Raw genomic sequence first — 17,928 nt, 5'->3', positions numbered from 1 at the left:
ACGTCTCTGTTTTCTTCAGGCACTCAATAATCCTGTGACGACTGAATTATCTTATGGGTAGTCTCAGGTAGGTTTCTGAACCTTCCTAGATGGATGTTGTACTAAAGATGGTAGGTTTGGAGAAACGTCACCTCTTGTACATTTTTTAAGAAAATGACCCTGGCCTCAGAAAGAGGCAGTTAGTTGGGAATTCCAACTGCCTGCCCTTCAGATTTTCTGAGCAGGCTTCTGATCGGGGCAGCAACTGATTGGCTGTTACCAAAGTTAAGTGGACTCCTAGACCAGTAAACTGAAAATTCAGCTTTTCAGGACTTCTTTCTCGACTTTTGTGGGAGAAAGCTTGGGAAAACGCAAAATATAAAAGTGCAACCAGTCGGGCATCCCATTAGGAGGGAATTACAGTAAGAAATAAGGACCCCCATGGTATGAGTTTACAATATATAACTGTTCCATGATAGTGGAGTAACTGCAAATGGTGGGGGAGGTAGGTTCTTTCTTTGGGGACAATTCCCAATATTTACCTGGTGCCAGAGAAGAAAAAATGCCCAGATATGTGACTTATATCTGAAAATTATGTACAACTCATAATAATTATATGGGAATGATAACCGGAGGTAATTTAACTGCTAAGAGGCCAGTAGGGGAGTGTGATGAGGATAAAGAAGTTGCTTCGGTGTATAACGATATGGATTCTGAGCTAGTATTATTACGTGCTAAGGAGAAATCTCCCGTTTTGATTTTCTTCATGATTTCCACTGCACTGGTGCATGTCAAACTTTTGTCATGAGACTGGAATGGAACTTGCCCAGACAACATTGTATACTATCGAGAAAAAAAAGAAACAAAGAATGTTTCAACAGTTTATTATGAATGGCATTAATGGGTTTAAAAGATTATGTGGTTTCTATCGCTGAAACAACCAACATCTTTCAAATACTTGTAAATAAAGAGGAATGACTTATTATGACATCAAGATTTAAAACCATTTATTTATAATAATAAAAGCGTAATTTGCTAATTAGACTGGACGTCCTTCCGGACAACCTTCCAGCTGAAGCTGGGACTGCAAGGGAAGCCCAGGTCCTGGGTGCCAGAGGGAAGCCAGTACCGGCAACCGGGGAAAGGAAGGCCTACTCTTGCACGAATTTCGAATATATATATGGACTGAATTGCTAGAATAAGGGGACATGAAGCTGGTAGCAAAACCATGAAGAACCCAAAAATTGCACCTTAATGGTCTCTCCCTTGAATTATGTTTTCTCATGTTTCCTTTTTCTTAATGAAAACATTAAAAAAAACTTTTCAAAGTAAGTTTTTAGTTCTTTGGTCAAAGATAAATACAACCAAATCCATGCAAATAAAATTAGAGATTTTTAAAAATATTCATTTGAGAGAATTGACGTGGAACAACTTTGAGGATAACTTAATAATAGGTCATCCAGCCCAGTCGGTGTGGCTCAGTGGTTGAGCATCGACCCATTAACCAAGTCTCTGGTTTGATTCCCAGTCAGGGCACATGCCCCGGTTGTGGGCTGGATCCCCAGTGGGCAGTCATGAAGGAGGCAGCCAATTGATGTTTCTCTCACATCGATGTTTCTATCTCTCTATCCCTCTCTAAAAAAAAATAAAAAATAAATAAAAACATGTTTTTAAAAAAGAAAAGATTTTTTTAAAATTAAAATAAAATAATAGGTTATTCACACTGGGGTGCTGGAGCATAATACATTTTAGTCAGTTTTCCAGGGGTGAGGAATACTGAGGGGTTCTAATGGTGTTTCATCGCTGAACTTGAATGTTTAGCAAAATAATACAAGATTTTCCTGGTAAGGGCACTATTTCAAAGTTTGACTGTGGTAACCTCTCCATTTAATTTTAAATTTCTTCCTACACCCAAAATATAATTAAGTATAGCACCATGCTGATATAATTTTGATGAACCATTTATTTCCTCTTCCCTTGTGAAAAAAAAGTTTGTTTTCTTTTAGGTATAAAAAATGCACTTCAAAAAAAATTCTCCCCTTTGAGGATAAATGTGATGGAAGGAGATTTGACTTGGGGTGGTGAACACACAATACAATATACAGATAATGTATGATAGCATTTTACACCTGAAACCTATATAATTTTATTAAGCAACTAGAGGCCTGATGCACAAAATTCGTGCAAGAGTAGGCTTTCCTTCCCCCAGCTGCCGGCACTGGCTTCCCTCTGGCACCCGGGACACGGGCTTCCCTTGCAGCCCCGGCTTCATCCGGAAGGACAGCCAGTCTAATTAGCATATTATGCTTTTATTATTATAGATGTCACCCCAATAAATTCAATAAGAAATTCTTCCCTAAGTATGTGATAAGGATCGTGAATTTCAAAATCCAACACTGTTTGAGCTTTCATTGTCAATTAAATGCACTGAATCAAGCACATCAGTTTTGAGGGAGGAGAAAACATCAGTTAAATTTAATTTGCTCAGCAGTTGTCAGGAGCCGCACGAGATCTGGATTTTACTCTCCCCACAACTGAAAAGTCAGTGTGTTCCCATTTCTTGGATGCTGGCAAAAGACAGAAGACCCCCTCCATCACAGGCAAGGTCTTTATCACTCACAGCAAAAGCAACCGCCAGGCATCAGCATGATGCTCACTCCAGTTCCCCCCGCCCCCTGAGGCCCATGGAGTGGATATCTATTATGGGTGGTGCATTAATTTACCGGGGCCACTAAGCAAAATACCACAGAGTAGGCAGGCTTCAACAACAGAAATCTATCGTCTCACCGTTCTGGAGGCTCTGAATTTGAGATCAAGGTGTTGGGACGTGGATTCCTTCTGAGGGACACGAGGGAAGGATCTGTCCAGGCCTCTCCTTGGCTTGTAGATGGCTACCTTCTCCCTGTGTCTTCACATCATCTTCCCAGCGTCCAAATTCCCCTTTCTTATAAGGACGCCAATCATATTGGAGTAGAGCCCACCCTAATGTCCTCATTTTAACGTAATCACCTCTATCACGACCTTTTCTCCAAATACAACCACATTGTCAGGTACTGGGGTTTACGTTCTGGAGGCTCTGAATTTGAGATCAAGGTGTTGGGACGTGGATTCCTTCTGAGGGACACGAGGGAAGGATCTGTCCAGGCCTCTTCTTGGCTTGTAGATGGCTACCTTCTCCCTGTGTCTTCACATCATCTTCCCAGCGTCCAAATTTCCCTTTCTTATAAGGACGCCAGTCATATTGGAGTAGAGCCCACCCTAATGTCCTCATCTTAACGTAATCACCTCTATCACGACCTTTACTCCAAATACAACCACATTGTCAGGTACTGGGGTTTAGGACTTCAATATGAATTTTTGAAGGGGCGCAATTCAGCCCATAACAGATGTTCGCTTACACACATAGTGGGCGCACTACAGGAGAGGAACACTAGCCTTGGGAGATTCGCCACGGAAACAAGCCTGCTCTTGTCCAGGGAAGAGAGCCTCGTCCCTCAAGGTTTCTCACGACAAACACAACTCAGAAAAGGCGTGAGTGAAGAGTGGCCAGGGCCTGCATTTTGGGCTCATGTGGATTGTCTCTCCCAAACAGACTGCAGTCAGAATCTCAGATTGAGGTACAGCAATACTGCCCTCGGCGTCTGTAAGTCAGGTTGTTTGTACGCAGTTATAGGAAGCTATCTGCATTGAAGAAAAACCTGAGCCATACCTCTTTAGTTTGCAATAATTATACTTATAAATATCTTTAATACCAACTAGGGAGTAAATGTAGACTACTATGTTACCTGCTTTTGTCACATAAATATTTTTAACTTAAAGGAAGAGATGTTTCTACACTAGGTCGTTGTTTAGAGCAAAGGAACTCAAAAATATGTTCAGAGTTATCAAATGGAAATAATTCTTATTTCTTCCAACAGATGGAACTGCTACTTTTATATGTTATAATTTTGCTTTTGAACATGTTTGATTTTTCATCAGGAATAATATATAATAGTAAAGGTAAGTTTAAGACTCTGTTACTCTCTATTTTCTTCTCAGGAGTTCTTTATATCCCTCCCTTGCTAACAGTTACAGTATTTTTCTTTTAGTATTTCTTCATTGCCATATCTTCCACTGTTCCAAGGTATTATCTATTGTACTCTGGTTCAGAGGTTTCTAATAATACCACTGTGAATGTGTTGTTAAGTTGTGTACATAGAGACTTTTCTTTTGTTATAGTATTTCATTACTTAGAAGTCATAGACTCTTTAAAATTTAAGGAGTATTTTATATTTTCAGAACTTTATTTGAATAGATCTTTTGAATAGGTCTTTTTTATTTTCCTTCCATGAATAGTTGCTGGTAGTATGAATTATAAACTGAATTATAAGGCTAGTAGATTAAGATGGAGAAATTTTCCTGATATACAGTGACCTTTGAACAACGTGGAGGTTAGGGGAACTGACCCCCTGCAATCCAAAAATCTGAGAATAACTTTTGACTCCCCCCAAATTTAACTCCAGTGGCCCCTCGGTATCTGCAGGGGATTGGTTCTAGAACCCCCATGAACACCAAAATTCACAGGTACTCAAGTTCCTTCTATGAAATGGTATAGCTTGTAGAAGAATGCATACACTTGGCCCACACCCCAGTGGTAGATCAAAAGTACTATTTGAACTGGATTGTAAAATGTGTTAAAATATGAGGCATTCATGGAAATAGAGAGAACTCCACGAGCACTTCAGGATTACTAGTGTAGGTTGTGTGCACGGGAGTTTAAACAAGGGACTTGGTCGTTTAGCATGGTCTAACAGGATACAGAGAGGATGGCCCTTAGACACAGAAACATCTTGGTTCTACTCTGACTACTGTTGTGAGTTGGGTGACCTTTGGGCAATACCTTAATCTTCCTGAGTCTTGGTTCAATCTTCTTTAAAGAGGAGACAATAAGTCATATGGCACAAGATGGCATGTAAACCCAGAGTCTGGCTCGAAGTATGTTACTAAAAGGAGTTAATTTCCTTCTGTTTAGCTTCTCTTCCTTTAAGGAGTTTATTCATTAGACAATGGAGTGTCAGTAAAGATTTTTTAAAAAGCAGATAAGTGATTTGGACTTTAGAATCAAATTATAGCTTTAAGAAAATAGATCTGGCAGCATTGTCAGGTGTGGGCAAAATAAATGTATGGGATGACCTTGAAAACTGTTTAACAGTATAACCTCAAAATGTACTTTAAGCCATATTTGTGATACTTGTATCTTTCAGAGTCCCCTCCCTTACATTAAGCTACTAGAGGCCTGGTGGATGAAATTTGTGCACTGGGGGCGGGGGCGGTGTCCCTCAGCCCAGCCTGTGCCCTCTCGCAGTCCAGGAGCCCTCAGGGGATGTCCAACTGATGGCTTAGGCCCACCCGGCAGTCAGACATCCTTAGCGCTGCTGCGGAGGCAGAAAGGCTCCCACCATTGCCGCTGTGCTCGCCAGCTGTGAGCCTGGCTTCTAGCTGAGCAACGCTCTCCCTGTGGGAATGCACTGACCACCAGGGGACAGCTCCTTCATTGAGCGGGATCGGGCTGAAACTGGCTCTCCAACATCCCCCAAAGGGTCCCAGATTGTGAGAGGGTGCAGGCCAGGCCAAGGGACCCCACCGATGCACAATCGGGGCTGGGGAGGGACACGGGAGGTTGGCCAGCTGGGGAGGGACTATAGGAGGACTCCAGGGCGTGTCTGGCCCATCTCGCTCAGTCCCGATCGGCCGGACCCCAGCAGCAAGCTAACCTACCAGTCAGAGCATCTGCCCACTGGTGGTCAGTGCACGTCATAGCAAGCCGTTGAGTGGCCTTAGCATATTACGCTTCGATTGGTTGAACAAATGACTGGATGACTGGACACTTAGCGTATTAGGCTTTTATTATATAGGATGGGAATGTCTTATCTACAGTTCTAATAAGGGCTAAAGCTTCTCTATTTTAATTGGTCATCGATTCCTTTGCCTGCTCCTAAACATCCATCTGTGCCTTCAAATTCTTTCTGCTAGGACCCACTTGCCACTCGGACCTTTGAGGGCAGGACCCTAGATGACCCAAAGCTAGTGGCCCATGGGAAGCATTCATGCACTTTTTGCCCCAGAAAATTTGGTTTGTGCAGGACTCCAACAGAGCCCCCTCCTTCCCATAAAACCATATCCTATCCTTTCCCCCAAATCATCTCTTGTCTTTATCCAAGCAGGAATCTGAGTTTATACCCCGAATTAAAGGAATACATGCTACATTATTCAGTGGCCCCATCAAAGCCTCTTTCCTCAGGTTAAAGATAAGGAGAAGGAAGAGAGGATTCCGGAAAGGCAGCAGAGGGGGAAGCACCAGGAATCTGTCCGTCTCCCCACCAACTGTGCTGGCAGAGTCTGTCTGATGTAACTATTTCGGGACCCTGAAATCTCCTGCAGGCTTGGACAGGAGATTGTAGTTAATTTTAGTCATGGCCCACTCATCGCAGTAGAAGCTCCCCACTCATCCACCACCCTCACCCCATGGCGGGCAGCTGTGCGGTGTTTCTGGGGCAGTTGCACACAGCGTGCAGAGGCCAGGGGAGGCGAAAGGGACCCTGTCTTGCAGATATTGGGGCTGTGTGCCCTGATTGCTGACTGCCGCTGCTGACCGTGGAAGTGCAGACACAGAAGCAGGCAGCCATGTTCTTAGCCACCCACCCCCACCCTTTTGGAGCCAGAACCTCTCCCTCTGGCTGAAATTATTTCCAGGGGACTTAAAGGGCCAGTGTCCTTTTCCCAGCCTCTTTTATTTTTTACTTTTTTTTCCCTTCTGGGATTCAGACATTAAGGACTAGGAAATAAAAAATAAAAACTAAAAAAACTAAAAAAAACTTCTTATATGGGAAAATTAGAAAGTTACCACCTTTTCCCAGCCTCTTTTATTTTTTACTTTTTTTTCCTTCTGGGAGTCAGACATTAAGGACTAGGAAATAAAAAATAAAAAATAAAAAAACTAAAAGAAACTTCTTATATGGGAAAATTAGAAAGTTACCGCACATGCCCAGGCAAACATGCTGGCTCAGAAAAGACCTGAGAAGACCTTACATGTACACTTCAGGCTGATCCTATACACAGAGGCAGCCTCCAACAACATTAAAGCGAATAGTAAACAAAATAACAAAAAAAGCAAACACTGGGGAATGGGAAGAATCTGATTTATAGAGTTAACCCATAATTAGGTTCAAATGTTTAGTTTTCAACAACAGCAACAACAAACCATAAGGTATGCCCACATAAAAAGAAAACAACAACAAAAACAAAAAACACACAAGAAAGCATGGCCCATTCAAAGGGAAAAAAATAAATCAACTGAAACTTTTTCTGAAAAGCAGATCTACTATGCAATGACTTTAAAACAACCCATCGTGAAGATGTTCAAAGAACTAACGAAAGAGGTAGAGAAGGTTAACAAAACAATGTATGAACAAAATAGAAATATTAATAAAGAGATACAAAACCAAAACAGAAACCAAAAAAGAAATTCAGGAGCTGAAAACAATAACTGAAATAAAAAAAATTCACTAAAGAGATTCAAAGGCAGATTAGAGGATGTAGAATAAGGAATCAGTGAATTTGAAGATAGGACAAAGGAAGTTATTGAGGTTGAGAAGCTAAGAAAAAAAATTGAAGAAAAGCCAAAAGATAAGAATCTGTGGAACACCATCAAATGGACCAACATATACATTATGGGAATAACAGGAGAAGAGAGAGAAAGAGGCAGAGAGAATATTTAAAGAAATAACTGCTGAAAATGTCCCAACTTTTATGAAAGGCATGAACATAAACATTCAGGAAACTCAACAAACTCCAAGTAAGATGAATTCCCAGAGTCCTACCAAAGACAGAGAATCTTGAAAACAACAAGAGAGAGCAAATCATTAAATACTAAGGATTCTCAATAAGATAATAGGAGATTTCTCATTAGAAACTTTAGAGGCCAGAAGTCAGTGGACCAAAATATTCAAAATGCTCAAAGAGAAAACCTGTCAACAAAGAGTTTTATACCTGGGGAAACTGCCCTTCAAGAATGAGAGAGAAAATGAGACATTCTCAGATAAACAAAAACTGAGGGAGTTTGTTACCACTAAATTTGCCCTGCCAGAAATTCTCAAGAGTGTCCTGTAGGGTGAAATATAAGGACACTAGACAGTAAATTGAACCCATGTGGAGAAATAAAGATCTCAATAAAGGTAAATAGATGGGAAATTATAAAAGGTAGTACTTTTGTAACATACTTTCTTTTTACATGATTTAATAAATGAATACGCTTTTTAAAAATTTATTAGTATAAAAGTTAGTATTATTGTAACTTTGGTTTGTAACTCCAGATCCTCTGTTCTACATAACTTAAGAGATTAATGTATTTAAGAAAGTTAATTTATGTTTTGGGGCACACAACATATAAAGATGTAAATTTGTGGCATCGATAACTGAAAGGGGTGGCGATAGAACTGTAAAGGAGCAGTTTTTATGTCATTGAAGTTAAGGTGCTATATATTCAAATTAGAGTGTTTACCTTTAGGATGTTAAATGTCATCCCATGGAAACCACAAACAAAATAGATAAAGAGCATATACAAAGGAAATTAGAAAGGAATTTAAATGTTTAACTATAAAAAAATCAACTCTCTCTAAAAAAAAAAAAAGACAGTAATACAGGAAATAAGGGTAAAATGTTATAAGGCATATAGAAAATTAACAGCAACATGACAGAAGTCTCTCTTAATCAGTAATTACTTCAAATGTAAGTAGATTAAACTCTTCAATCAAAAGATAGAGATAGGCAGGATGGGTAAAAACACACAGGATCTGTCCTTGCTGGTGTTGTTCAGTGGTTAGAGCACCAGCCTGCCCACCCTACGGTCACAGGTTTGGCTCCCAGAACATTAATGTTTCTCTCTCCTCTCTTCCCCTCGCCTCTCCCTCCCTTCCACCCCTTCTAAAAATCAATGGGGGGAAAACTATAACCTCGGGAGAGGGTTAACAAAAGCAAACAAACAATAAAACACACGTGATCCAACTTTGTTGTGTATAAGAAATTTACTTTCCATCCAGATTAGGAAAAGGGCTCTTCCACCTCCCCTCCCACCCCCGTTTTGGGGAGAGGAGTCACCTTCACATTCATAGCTCTCTATTAAAACAATTTTTCCCCCCAATCTCCAAATCCTCTCCCTTTCATATGCTCACAAAGTTGAGAAGCTTAAGAGTCAAAAACGGTTTTCTGACCATCTCTGAAAAATCTGCCCTGTGGCCTCGCATGTGAGGTCGTTTATTTTAGTGTTCAGTCCAACCTGCCTTTTTCCTGTCTTGATTTTGTATCTCTAAAAGGAAAAGTGGTCGAAGATTTAGAATTTTGTCTAGAGGTATATGAATGGGAAGCATGCAATTACAACTGTTATTCTTTTAAAAATATTTTGTCAGTTTAAAAGTGTGATTTTTCATGGACATTATTCTATCAGTAACCCAAGATATATATATTGGTATTGTTCAGGTGATGTCACGAAACACTTTGATTGTTCCAACCAAGGATTGTCCAAAAAGAATGAACTACTCAGGTTGTATCTTACTTCGGATGACTTGGTAAGGTCCACTGATAGCACGCTGCAACCTTTCACATCCCTTTTAGCTCCATGTGTAAAACCAGTCCAATCACCTTCCACTGGGTTCAGACTTAGGGAGGTAAAATTCTATATAAATAATAATGATAACCGGAACGGTGAGCCGAGGTGTTTTCCCCCGGGGTCGTGTCTCACGACGTGGAAGGATGAGCTCCTCGGACCAGAAGATGTAAGCAAAAGTGTGGACAATGTATTACAAGCAGAGTCGGACACCCCGCAAGGGGAGGGGCACTCGATAATGGGCGCCCGTTAAAGCCTGTAGCCCAGGGGTAGACATTTGCTCCAAGCCTGCTCTGTGTCTATCTGTGCCATCACCTTATGACTCCCTGTTGTTTTGCCCGGCAGCGGACCTAACTTTCCCTGTTTCTCTGTGTTCTTTCTCTGTCCCTATGCGTTCCTACGCCTTGTTGCTGCAGGCCCTCCCTTGTTTTCCTCCTGCTGTTGTATCGTAAATCAGCTCAGATAGATACGAGATGCCTTAATGAGCCGATTAATTAGGAGTCTTTATTCGCCCGGGTCCACAGGGAGGTGTTTCCCAAATCTCTTAGCAAGCAAATAGAGGAAGTTCTCTCTGTGTATACCTTTTTGAGCCCTTTGTTGGCAGATTTTACAAAGAGCTCGGTGTAGGTTATTGTTGCAGACAGTTTGTAACCTTGAATACAGAATGAACCCATACTTGGCATAAGAATATGGGAATGACTATCAGTATCAGTATTAGCCTGTTACGTCAGATGGCTAGCTTGCAAGGTCAAACCACTAAGTTTTTTATCTTTTTCTATTATTCAAACTAAAACAGTTATTTTACAGAATAAGGAACTATCGGAAAATAACAGAGTTGACCTACAGAATAAAAGGCTGTCTAAGAATGTCAAGTAGTTCAAACAGCAGTGTCAAACAGCAGTTTTCCAAAGGAGGAATTGCTATGCTTCACTGCTTTGAGCCCAGAAAATTTTATTATTTCTGCTTGGTTGGTTCCTGTGGTCAGGCTGCTCAAACTGCCATGTCTGCCCCTGCCTGTGTTCCCTGGACCCCTGCCCTGTCTGCCTGCATTTCAAGTTTACCCTCTCAATAATACTTTCTATTCCATTCCGCTTGGATTAGATAAAATATTTTATTTAGCCATTGAATGCCCTGGGCGGTTTTGTTGTTTTTAAAGATGCCTCAAAGATGCCTCCTTCTTCACTTTTTTAAAAGATCAGCTATAACGATCTTCATTTTTTCTGGATGTGATTTATACTTTTGAAGTTTGATAGATGTAGCCTGGTAGACAAAGAAAAGTATCTCACTGACCTTGAGAAAGAATCTTTCCTTTTTATATAACAAGTGCCACCTTGCAGTTGTTTTGGATAAGAGATTATTTAATCCCTTTGATTTAAATAATGGCAGATTTAAAACACATACACACACATCAAAATAAAATAAAATATACTATTAAGGTAGTCATGTAGCAAATGCTACCAAAAACGTAAGTTAATAAATAGTGCACAGATTGCTTAAAAATCTATGATAAATATAATAAAAACAAAAAAAAAACGCCCACAAGGGCAAATATATTTAGCCCAAAGTCTGCTTTGACTTAGTTCCTAGTTTCTTCTTCACATGCCAAACATATATTAGGGTTTTTAATTTTGATTGATAATTATTGTGAACCTCATGCCCTTTGAGTCAAAAAATGCCTTTCCTATTTGTGATTATATATTACTAGAAGCCCAGTGCATGAAATTCGTGCACAGGTAGGGTTCCTAGGTCTGGCCAGCAATCAGGGCTGATCATGGCCTTCCGGCTGCCGGCCGGGGCCTTCCTTCCCTGGCTGCTGGCTGCCTGTGGGGCCTTCCTTCATTCCGCGCCACCCCCTGGTGGTCAGCGCATGTCATAGCGAGGGATCGAACTCCTGGTCTCCCGGTTGAACCCCCGAGGGGACACTTTGCATATTAGCCTTTTATATACTAGTATATACACTAGACGCCCAGTGCACGAATTCGTGCATGGGTGGGGTCCCTGAGGGGATCGAGCCGAAACTGGCAGTCTAATGCCTCCTGCCACTCCTACCTGCTGCTCCTGCTCATCCCGGCCCCACTGCACCTGCCACGGGCTCACACCCAGTCAATCCCAAATGGGAGAGGCTGGCACCGCTGCAGCGGCACTCACCAGCCATGAGCCCTGTGTCTGGCACCCATCCTGAAGGTGGGGGTGGGGGGTGGGGGAGAGGAGCCAGGATGCGATTGGCCCTCCAGGCAAGCAGTGGGACACCCTTGCCGGCCCAGGATCCAGATCCATCCGGCTGATGTTCACGTCAGTTGTCAGGAGCCACCTGGCACCTGCTTTTATATTGTTTCTTTCTTGTGGAGCATCTACGGAGGGGAAGCTGGTCTGTCAGTGCCTGGCTCGTTCTCCAGAGATTGGACCTGCAGGACTACTGAGGGAGTGAGTGGCTCCCTGCCGGGCTGGTGTGCCGCCGGGATGGGTGGGTCAGCTGAGCAACACTCCCCCTGTGGGAGCGCATTGACCACCAGGGGGCAGTTCCTGCCTTGGGCATCTGCCCCCTGGTGGTCAGTGCGCATCAAAGCAACCGGTCGTTCTGGTTGTTCCGTGGTAATGGTTGCTTAGGCTATTATGATATAGACGAGAGGCCCGATGCACGAAATTCATGCAAGGGGCTCGGCCCTCATAGCTGCAGCTGCTTGCCTTGGCCCTCACAGCCCCGGCTTCGTCTGGAAGGTCATCCGGAAGGTCGTTCGGCTGTCCAGTCTAATTAGCATGTCACACTTTTATATTATAGATTATTATTATAGATGGGAAAAGAAAGGCTTTAGAGGAAGAAAGAATTGCCAACCCTGGGTCAAATCTTGTTCCTTCCATGTATGGTCTGTATGCCATGGGACAGGTCACTTAAATTCTCTGATCCTCAGTTTTGTCCTCTTTAAAGGGGAATTACAACCTGCTGCTTAGGTGGTTATGATGTCGTAGATCTAGCAGTGGTGTTAGTAGAAATAATAACTAACATTTATAAACTACTTATGTGTGTCAGGCATTTTTCAAAGTGTTTTGTGTTCATGGTGACATTTAATCTTCTTTAAGATAAGAACTGTAGAGTAGTACGGAAGCTACTTGGGTTTACTGTCCGGAGCCTGTAAAATAAACTGACAAAAGACAGATTAACAGGAGAGAAAAAAAGATTTTCTTTATACACGCAATGTGTTTAATCATGGGAAAACTCAATGATAAGCAATTCAAAGGGGTGGTTAGAATTGGGGCTTACCCATGTACCATCTTAACAAAGGGCAATAAATTGTGGAGTGTGACAAGACAAAGGAAAAGGAGTGTGGGTTTATCTTCTGACCAACCCCCATTACATTGTCAGTTCCACAAGGGCAAGGATTTTTGATTTTTGTACACTTCTGTTTTCCTGGCACTGTATCGCTGCCTAATTTGTAGAAAGAGCTCAGTAAATCTTTTTAGAATGAATATGTCTCCCCCCTTAGCTAGGTAACGTATCCAAACTATGGGGAGAAATAAATGAATTAAAACTCTTAGTATCCATCAGCATTTGTGATTGCTACATTTTTACATACCTTCTTAAAACTGGGAAATACCCAATCAAATGCAGTAAAATGAGTTTTGCTTTATACATTTGTTTCTTTTTTATTTAGACACAAAATAATGATTTTACTAAAATAGGGACTTCTACATGTGATAGCATATGGCTTTGAGTCTATGTTTATTAAGTGTAATAATTTTTATAACCATTTCTATGACAGAGATTATTATAAGGATTAATAACATTTATTGTGACACTAGCATAATAGGTTACTGGGTTCTGAAAGTGAATTTTTCAAAATAGACTCTCTTCCAAGAGACTAGAATGACTAGAGATAGCAGTCTTTAGCAGCATCTACTTTTCATAGATTTTTTTTCTCACTTTTAAATTAATGTAATACGCTTTTCTTCATTGAATTGTCATTAATTGTTTGTTTTTCCTCTTTCCTAAAGAGAATCGAGTGTATTTTCCATTCTGACACTAACTTTACTTCAAAGGACTTTCTAAGCGTGTTCACATCAGGAGGGGTTGTTCCCAGCTTGAAAATCATAAATAGTACATATGCTGGCGTCTTCCACTTTAATTTAAAGCTGGTAATTACATTTTACTTTGTTCTGTTTAATAGTATTAACAAGAAGCATACTCTTCTTAATAGGATGTGTGTGTGTGTTTTTTTAAAAAAATAGCTAGTCCAGTAATATTACATCTATATATTTTAAAATTCAAAAATAATGTTATACTTTTTGCTTTAAACAGTCATATTTTTTAAAAGAAATTAAGAGAAGAAAAGAAAAACTATACATGGTTGTTTGCTATTTACCTACATATTTGCTATTTGCACTGCTCTTCATTCTTTTCTGTAGATATAAGTTGCCCTCTGGTGTCCTATCCTTTTATCTCAAAGAACTTCTTTTAGCCGTGGCCAGCGTGGCTCAATGGTTAGAGCGTTAGTCTGTGCATTGGAGGGTCGCAGGTTTGATTCCCACTGAAAAGCATGTAGCTGGGTTTCAGGTTCCTTACCTGGCCTGGTCAGGGTGTGTGTGGGAGGCAACCAATCAATGTGTGTCTCTCACATCTCTCTCTCTCTCTCTCTCTCTCTCTCTCTCTCTCCCCCCCTCACCCCTTCTCCCCCCTACCTTTCACTCTCTCTAAAAATCAATGGGGGGAAATATCCTCAGGAGAGGATTTAAAAGAACTTCTTTTAGCATTTCTTACAATACAGGTCTGCTGGCAACAATTCTCTGGGAGTTTTTCCCATTGAGCATGTTTTTATTTCACCTTCTTAGGAACGCTTCATTAAGACATAATTCACATACAGAAATTCACCTACTTAAAATGTACCATTAAATGGTTTTGAGTATATTCATTGATTGTGCAACCTCTGTGTTTTCTCCTAAAAAGTTTCCGATTTTACCTTTTACATTATTGATCCATTTTGAGTTCATTTTTGTGTGTGGTGTGAGGTCAGGGCCCACATCATCCTTTCACATGTGCACAACCAACTGCCCTAGCACCGTTTTTTAAAAATACTATTGTTCTTTTTCTACTGAATTGTTTTGGCACCTTTGTTGAAAATCACTTGACTGTAAATATGAGGTTTTATTTCTGGATTCTCAATTATACTGTATTGCTGCTCTATACATTGATATATATATGTATGTATGATTTTTTTAGAGAGAGAGACAGAAACATTGATTGATTGCTTCTTGCATGCCCTCCCCACCCCCACTGGGGATATATTGATTCTTTTTTTTAAAATGTTTTTATTGAACTAAAAAAGAGAGAGAAAAAAACATCAATTGGCTGCCTCTTGCATGTTCCCTACTGGGGATCAAGCCCACAACCCTGGCAAGTGCCCTGACTGGGAATAGAACCAGAGACATTCTGGTGCATGGGATGATACTCAACCAACTGAGCCATACCAGCCAGGGCCTATACATCTATTCCTAAGCCAGTACCATGATGCCTTGATACTATTGCTTTGTAGTAAGTTTCGAAATCAGAAGAATGAGTCCTACAACTTTGTTCTTCTTTTTCAAGATTGTTTTTGCTAGTTTCCATAGAATTTCACTAGTTTTCATCTGAATTTTAATATGAGCTTGTCAATTTTTGCAAGGAAGTCAGTGGAAATTCTGATAGTGAGTGTGTTCAACCTGTAGATCAATTTTGGGGGTATTGCCATTTTAATAATATTAAGTCTTCTAAACCATGAATATGGGATATCTTTTTATTTAGTTTCTTTTTTCATTTCTTGCAACAATGTTTTGTATTTTTCAGAATCTAAGTGGTGTACTTCTTTTGTTAAATATATTCCTAATATTTTATTCTTTTTTATACTATTGTAAAGGAAATAGCTTTCTTAATCTCATTTTCAGGTTGTTATTTGCAAATGTATAGAAATAAAATTAATTCTTTTTTTTAAAATATATTTTATTGATTTTTTTTTACAGAGAGGAAGGGAGAGAGATAGAGAGCTAGAAACATCAATGAGAGAGAAACATTGATCAGCTGCCTCCTGCACACCCCCTACTGGGGAGGTGCCAGCAACCAAGCTACATGCCCTTGACCGGAATCGAACCTGGGACCTTTCAGTCCGCAGGCCGACGCTCTATCCACTGAGCCAAACCAGTTATGGCAAAATTAATTCTTGTATATTGATCTTGTATACTGCAACCTCGCTGAACTCATTTATAAATTCTAATAGTTTTTTAGTGGTCAGTTTAATGTAGTATACATTTCTAAGAATAAAATTACTGGTTAAAGGGTATATGCATTGGATGTTTTTGTTTTATTTTTGTTTTTAAAAGATAGAGTGTAGCCCTAACCAGTTTGGCTCAGTGGATAGAGAGTAGGCCTGTGGACTCAAGGGTCCCAGGATCGATCCCGGTCAAGGGCATGTACCTTGATTGCGGGCACATACCCAGTAGGGAGTGTGCAGGAAGCAGCTGATCGATGTTTCTCTCTCATCGATGTTTCTAACTCTCTATCCCTCTCCCTTCCTCTCTGTAAAAAATCAATAAAACATATTTTTTTAAAAAGATAGAGTGTAATATGCCAAAGTAAGTGTTGTTATTAACATTGTAAATAACTGTTTTCTGATGTCTTTTTTAATTCAGTTCAGTGATCAAATTTACTGGTTGATTGATATTCCCAGAAAAAACATTACAAGAAGTAGAGGTAAGAGTGATCTGAATTAATTATTATAGTCATGGGTCTGGATTGCCAAGTTTAGCAAATAAAAATATTTATTATATTACAAAATTGTTTGCTATCCCATGTATGACCAAAATGTATGACCTAAATATAGGTCATACTAAAAATTATTTGTGTTTAACCTGAAATTCAAATTTAATTGAGGTTTCTGTATTTTTTCTGACTATTTTTTTATAGATTGTTCTGACATGTATAACATTTATATTATTCCTTTCTAGAACTTGAAAATTAAAGTATTGAGGAATTTGTGCACCAATTAATTTTACTGAAACTGAATCATTAATCTTAAAATGTTATAGGCTATAATATATAATATGTTATTTTACTATGGAATCTGCTATTAAGTGCTAGCTTTTGTGCTTACTGGCCATTTGGTGAATTATCTACTTAAATCTTTCTTGTTATATATTCTATATACAAGTCCCTTGTCAGATATATGATTTACATATATTTTCTGCCAGTCTATGACTTGTCTTTTTCCATCTCTTAAGAATGTCTCTTGAATATCAGGGATTTTACTTTTGATTGAGTCTAATTTATCAGATTTTAATTTATGGATTGTATTTTTTGGCATTATAGCTAAGAAATCTTTGCCTAACTCAAGTTTATGGTTCTGAGTTTGGTATTTAAGTTGGTGACTCAACTTGAGTTAATTTTTGTACCTGACACAAACTGAGGTTCATTTGCGGCGGGGGTGGGGGGGGGGGGGGGGGGATATGGATATGTAATTATTCCAACACCATTGTTGTTCAAGCTATTTGTCTCCATTAACTTGCTATTTCTGAACTCTCTATCTTTTACCAATACCACACTATCTTGAGTACTTTAGCTTCGTAAATTGTCCAACTAGTATAGAGAAATAAACATTCAAGCACTGGAATAAGCGTGGTGCTATTTTTTCAGGGTGTGACACAATCACCTTGGTCACTTACCTAATGGATACGTCTTCTTCCCCCAAAGTAACATGGGTTTTAACAGCCACAGAGCCCTCTTTCCTGGAACTCTTCAGAGAATCCTACTGTTGTTCTGAGCTCTGGAATAGCATGTGAGAGCACATAAACTTCCTGAATACATTGGTCTGGAGTTTTGGCACTGAACTCTTCAACTTCCGGTTCTGGATCTACCAGATAACACAGTGTACACAGCCTCTTGGCTGTTCTATATGCATCTTTCACTAACTTACCAACATCACACGTGAGGTTAATACCTCCCATGTGTTTAGGGTGAGCAGGATGGGTACTGCCACCAAACAGAAATGTGTGCTGGGTAACGAGCAGGTGGAAAGAGATGCCGTGGGTATAAAACCAATCCCGAAAATACCGGATATTACTTCCCATGAAAGTATCAAACCAATACTCTTCCTTGTATTTCAATCATTCTACGTACCATTTATAGAACCCACATCATTATTTCTATTTCTGACTTTAATCGAGACATAAAAAGTGATCCAAGACATGTGGATCCTCAGGGCTCTTATTTTTACGTTTTGTTTTGTTTGTTTCTCTTTATTGATTAAGGTATTACATATGTGTCCTTATCCCCCCATGGGCTCCCCACC

The 17,928-nt window shown here is 40.0% G+C and overlaps 1 protein-coding gene across 1 annotated transcript in view; it reads left to right on the top strand.

The window, feature by feature from the left end:
* The first annotated feature begins 3,896 nt into the window (after positions 1-3,896).
* CATSPERB (catsper channel auxiliary subunit beta) overlaps positions 3,897-17,928 on the top strand; it is an 85,888-nt gene continuing 71,856 nt past the window's right edge. The window contains exons 1-4 of the mRNA XM_005871219.1: positions 3,897-3,978; positions 9,493-9,581; positions 13,610-13,750; positions 16,274-16,334. Of these exons, the coding sequence (XP_005871281.1) occupies positions 3,897-3,978; positions 9,493-9,581; positions 13,610-13,750; positions 16,274-16,334 (373 nt within the window). The remainder of the gene's footprint in view (positions 3,979-9,492; positions 9,582-13,609; positions 13,751-16,273; positions 16,335-17,928) is intronic.

The sequence above is a fragment of the Myotis brandtii genome, unplaced genomic scaffold (genome assembly GCF_000412655.1).
Source record: "Myotis brandtii unplaced genomic scaffold, ASM41265v1 scaffold332, whole genome shotgun sequence".
NCBI lineage: Eukaryota > Metazoa > Chordata > Mammalia > Chiroptera > Vespertilionidae > Myotis > Myotis brandtii.
Note: the sequence above shows the minus strand (reverse complement) of the source record. Positions and strands in the feature narration are given on the sequence as shown.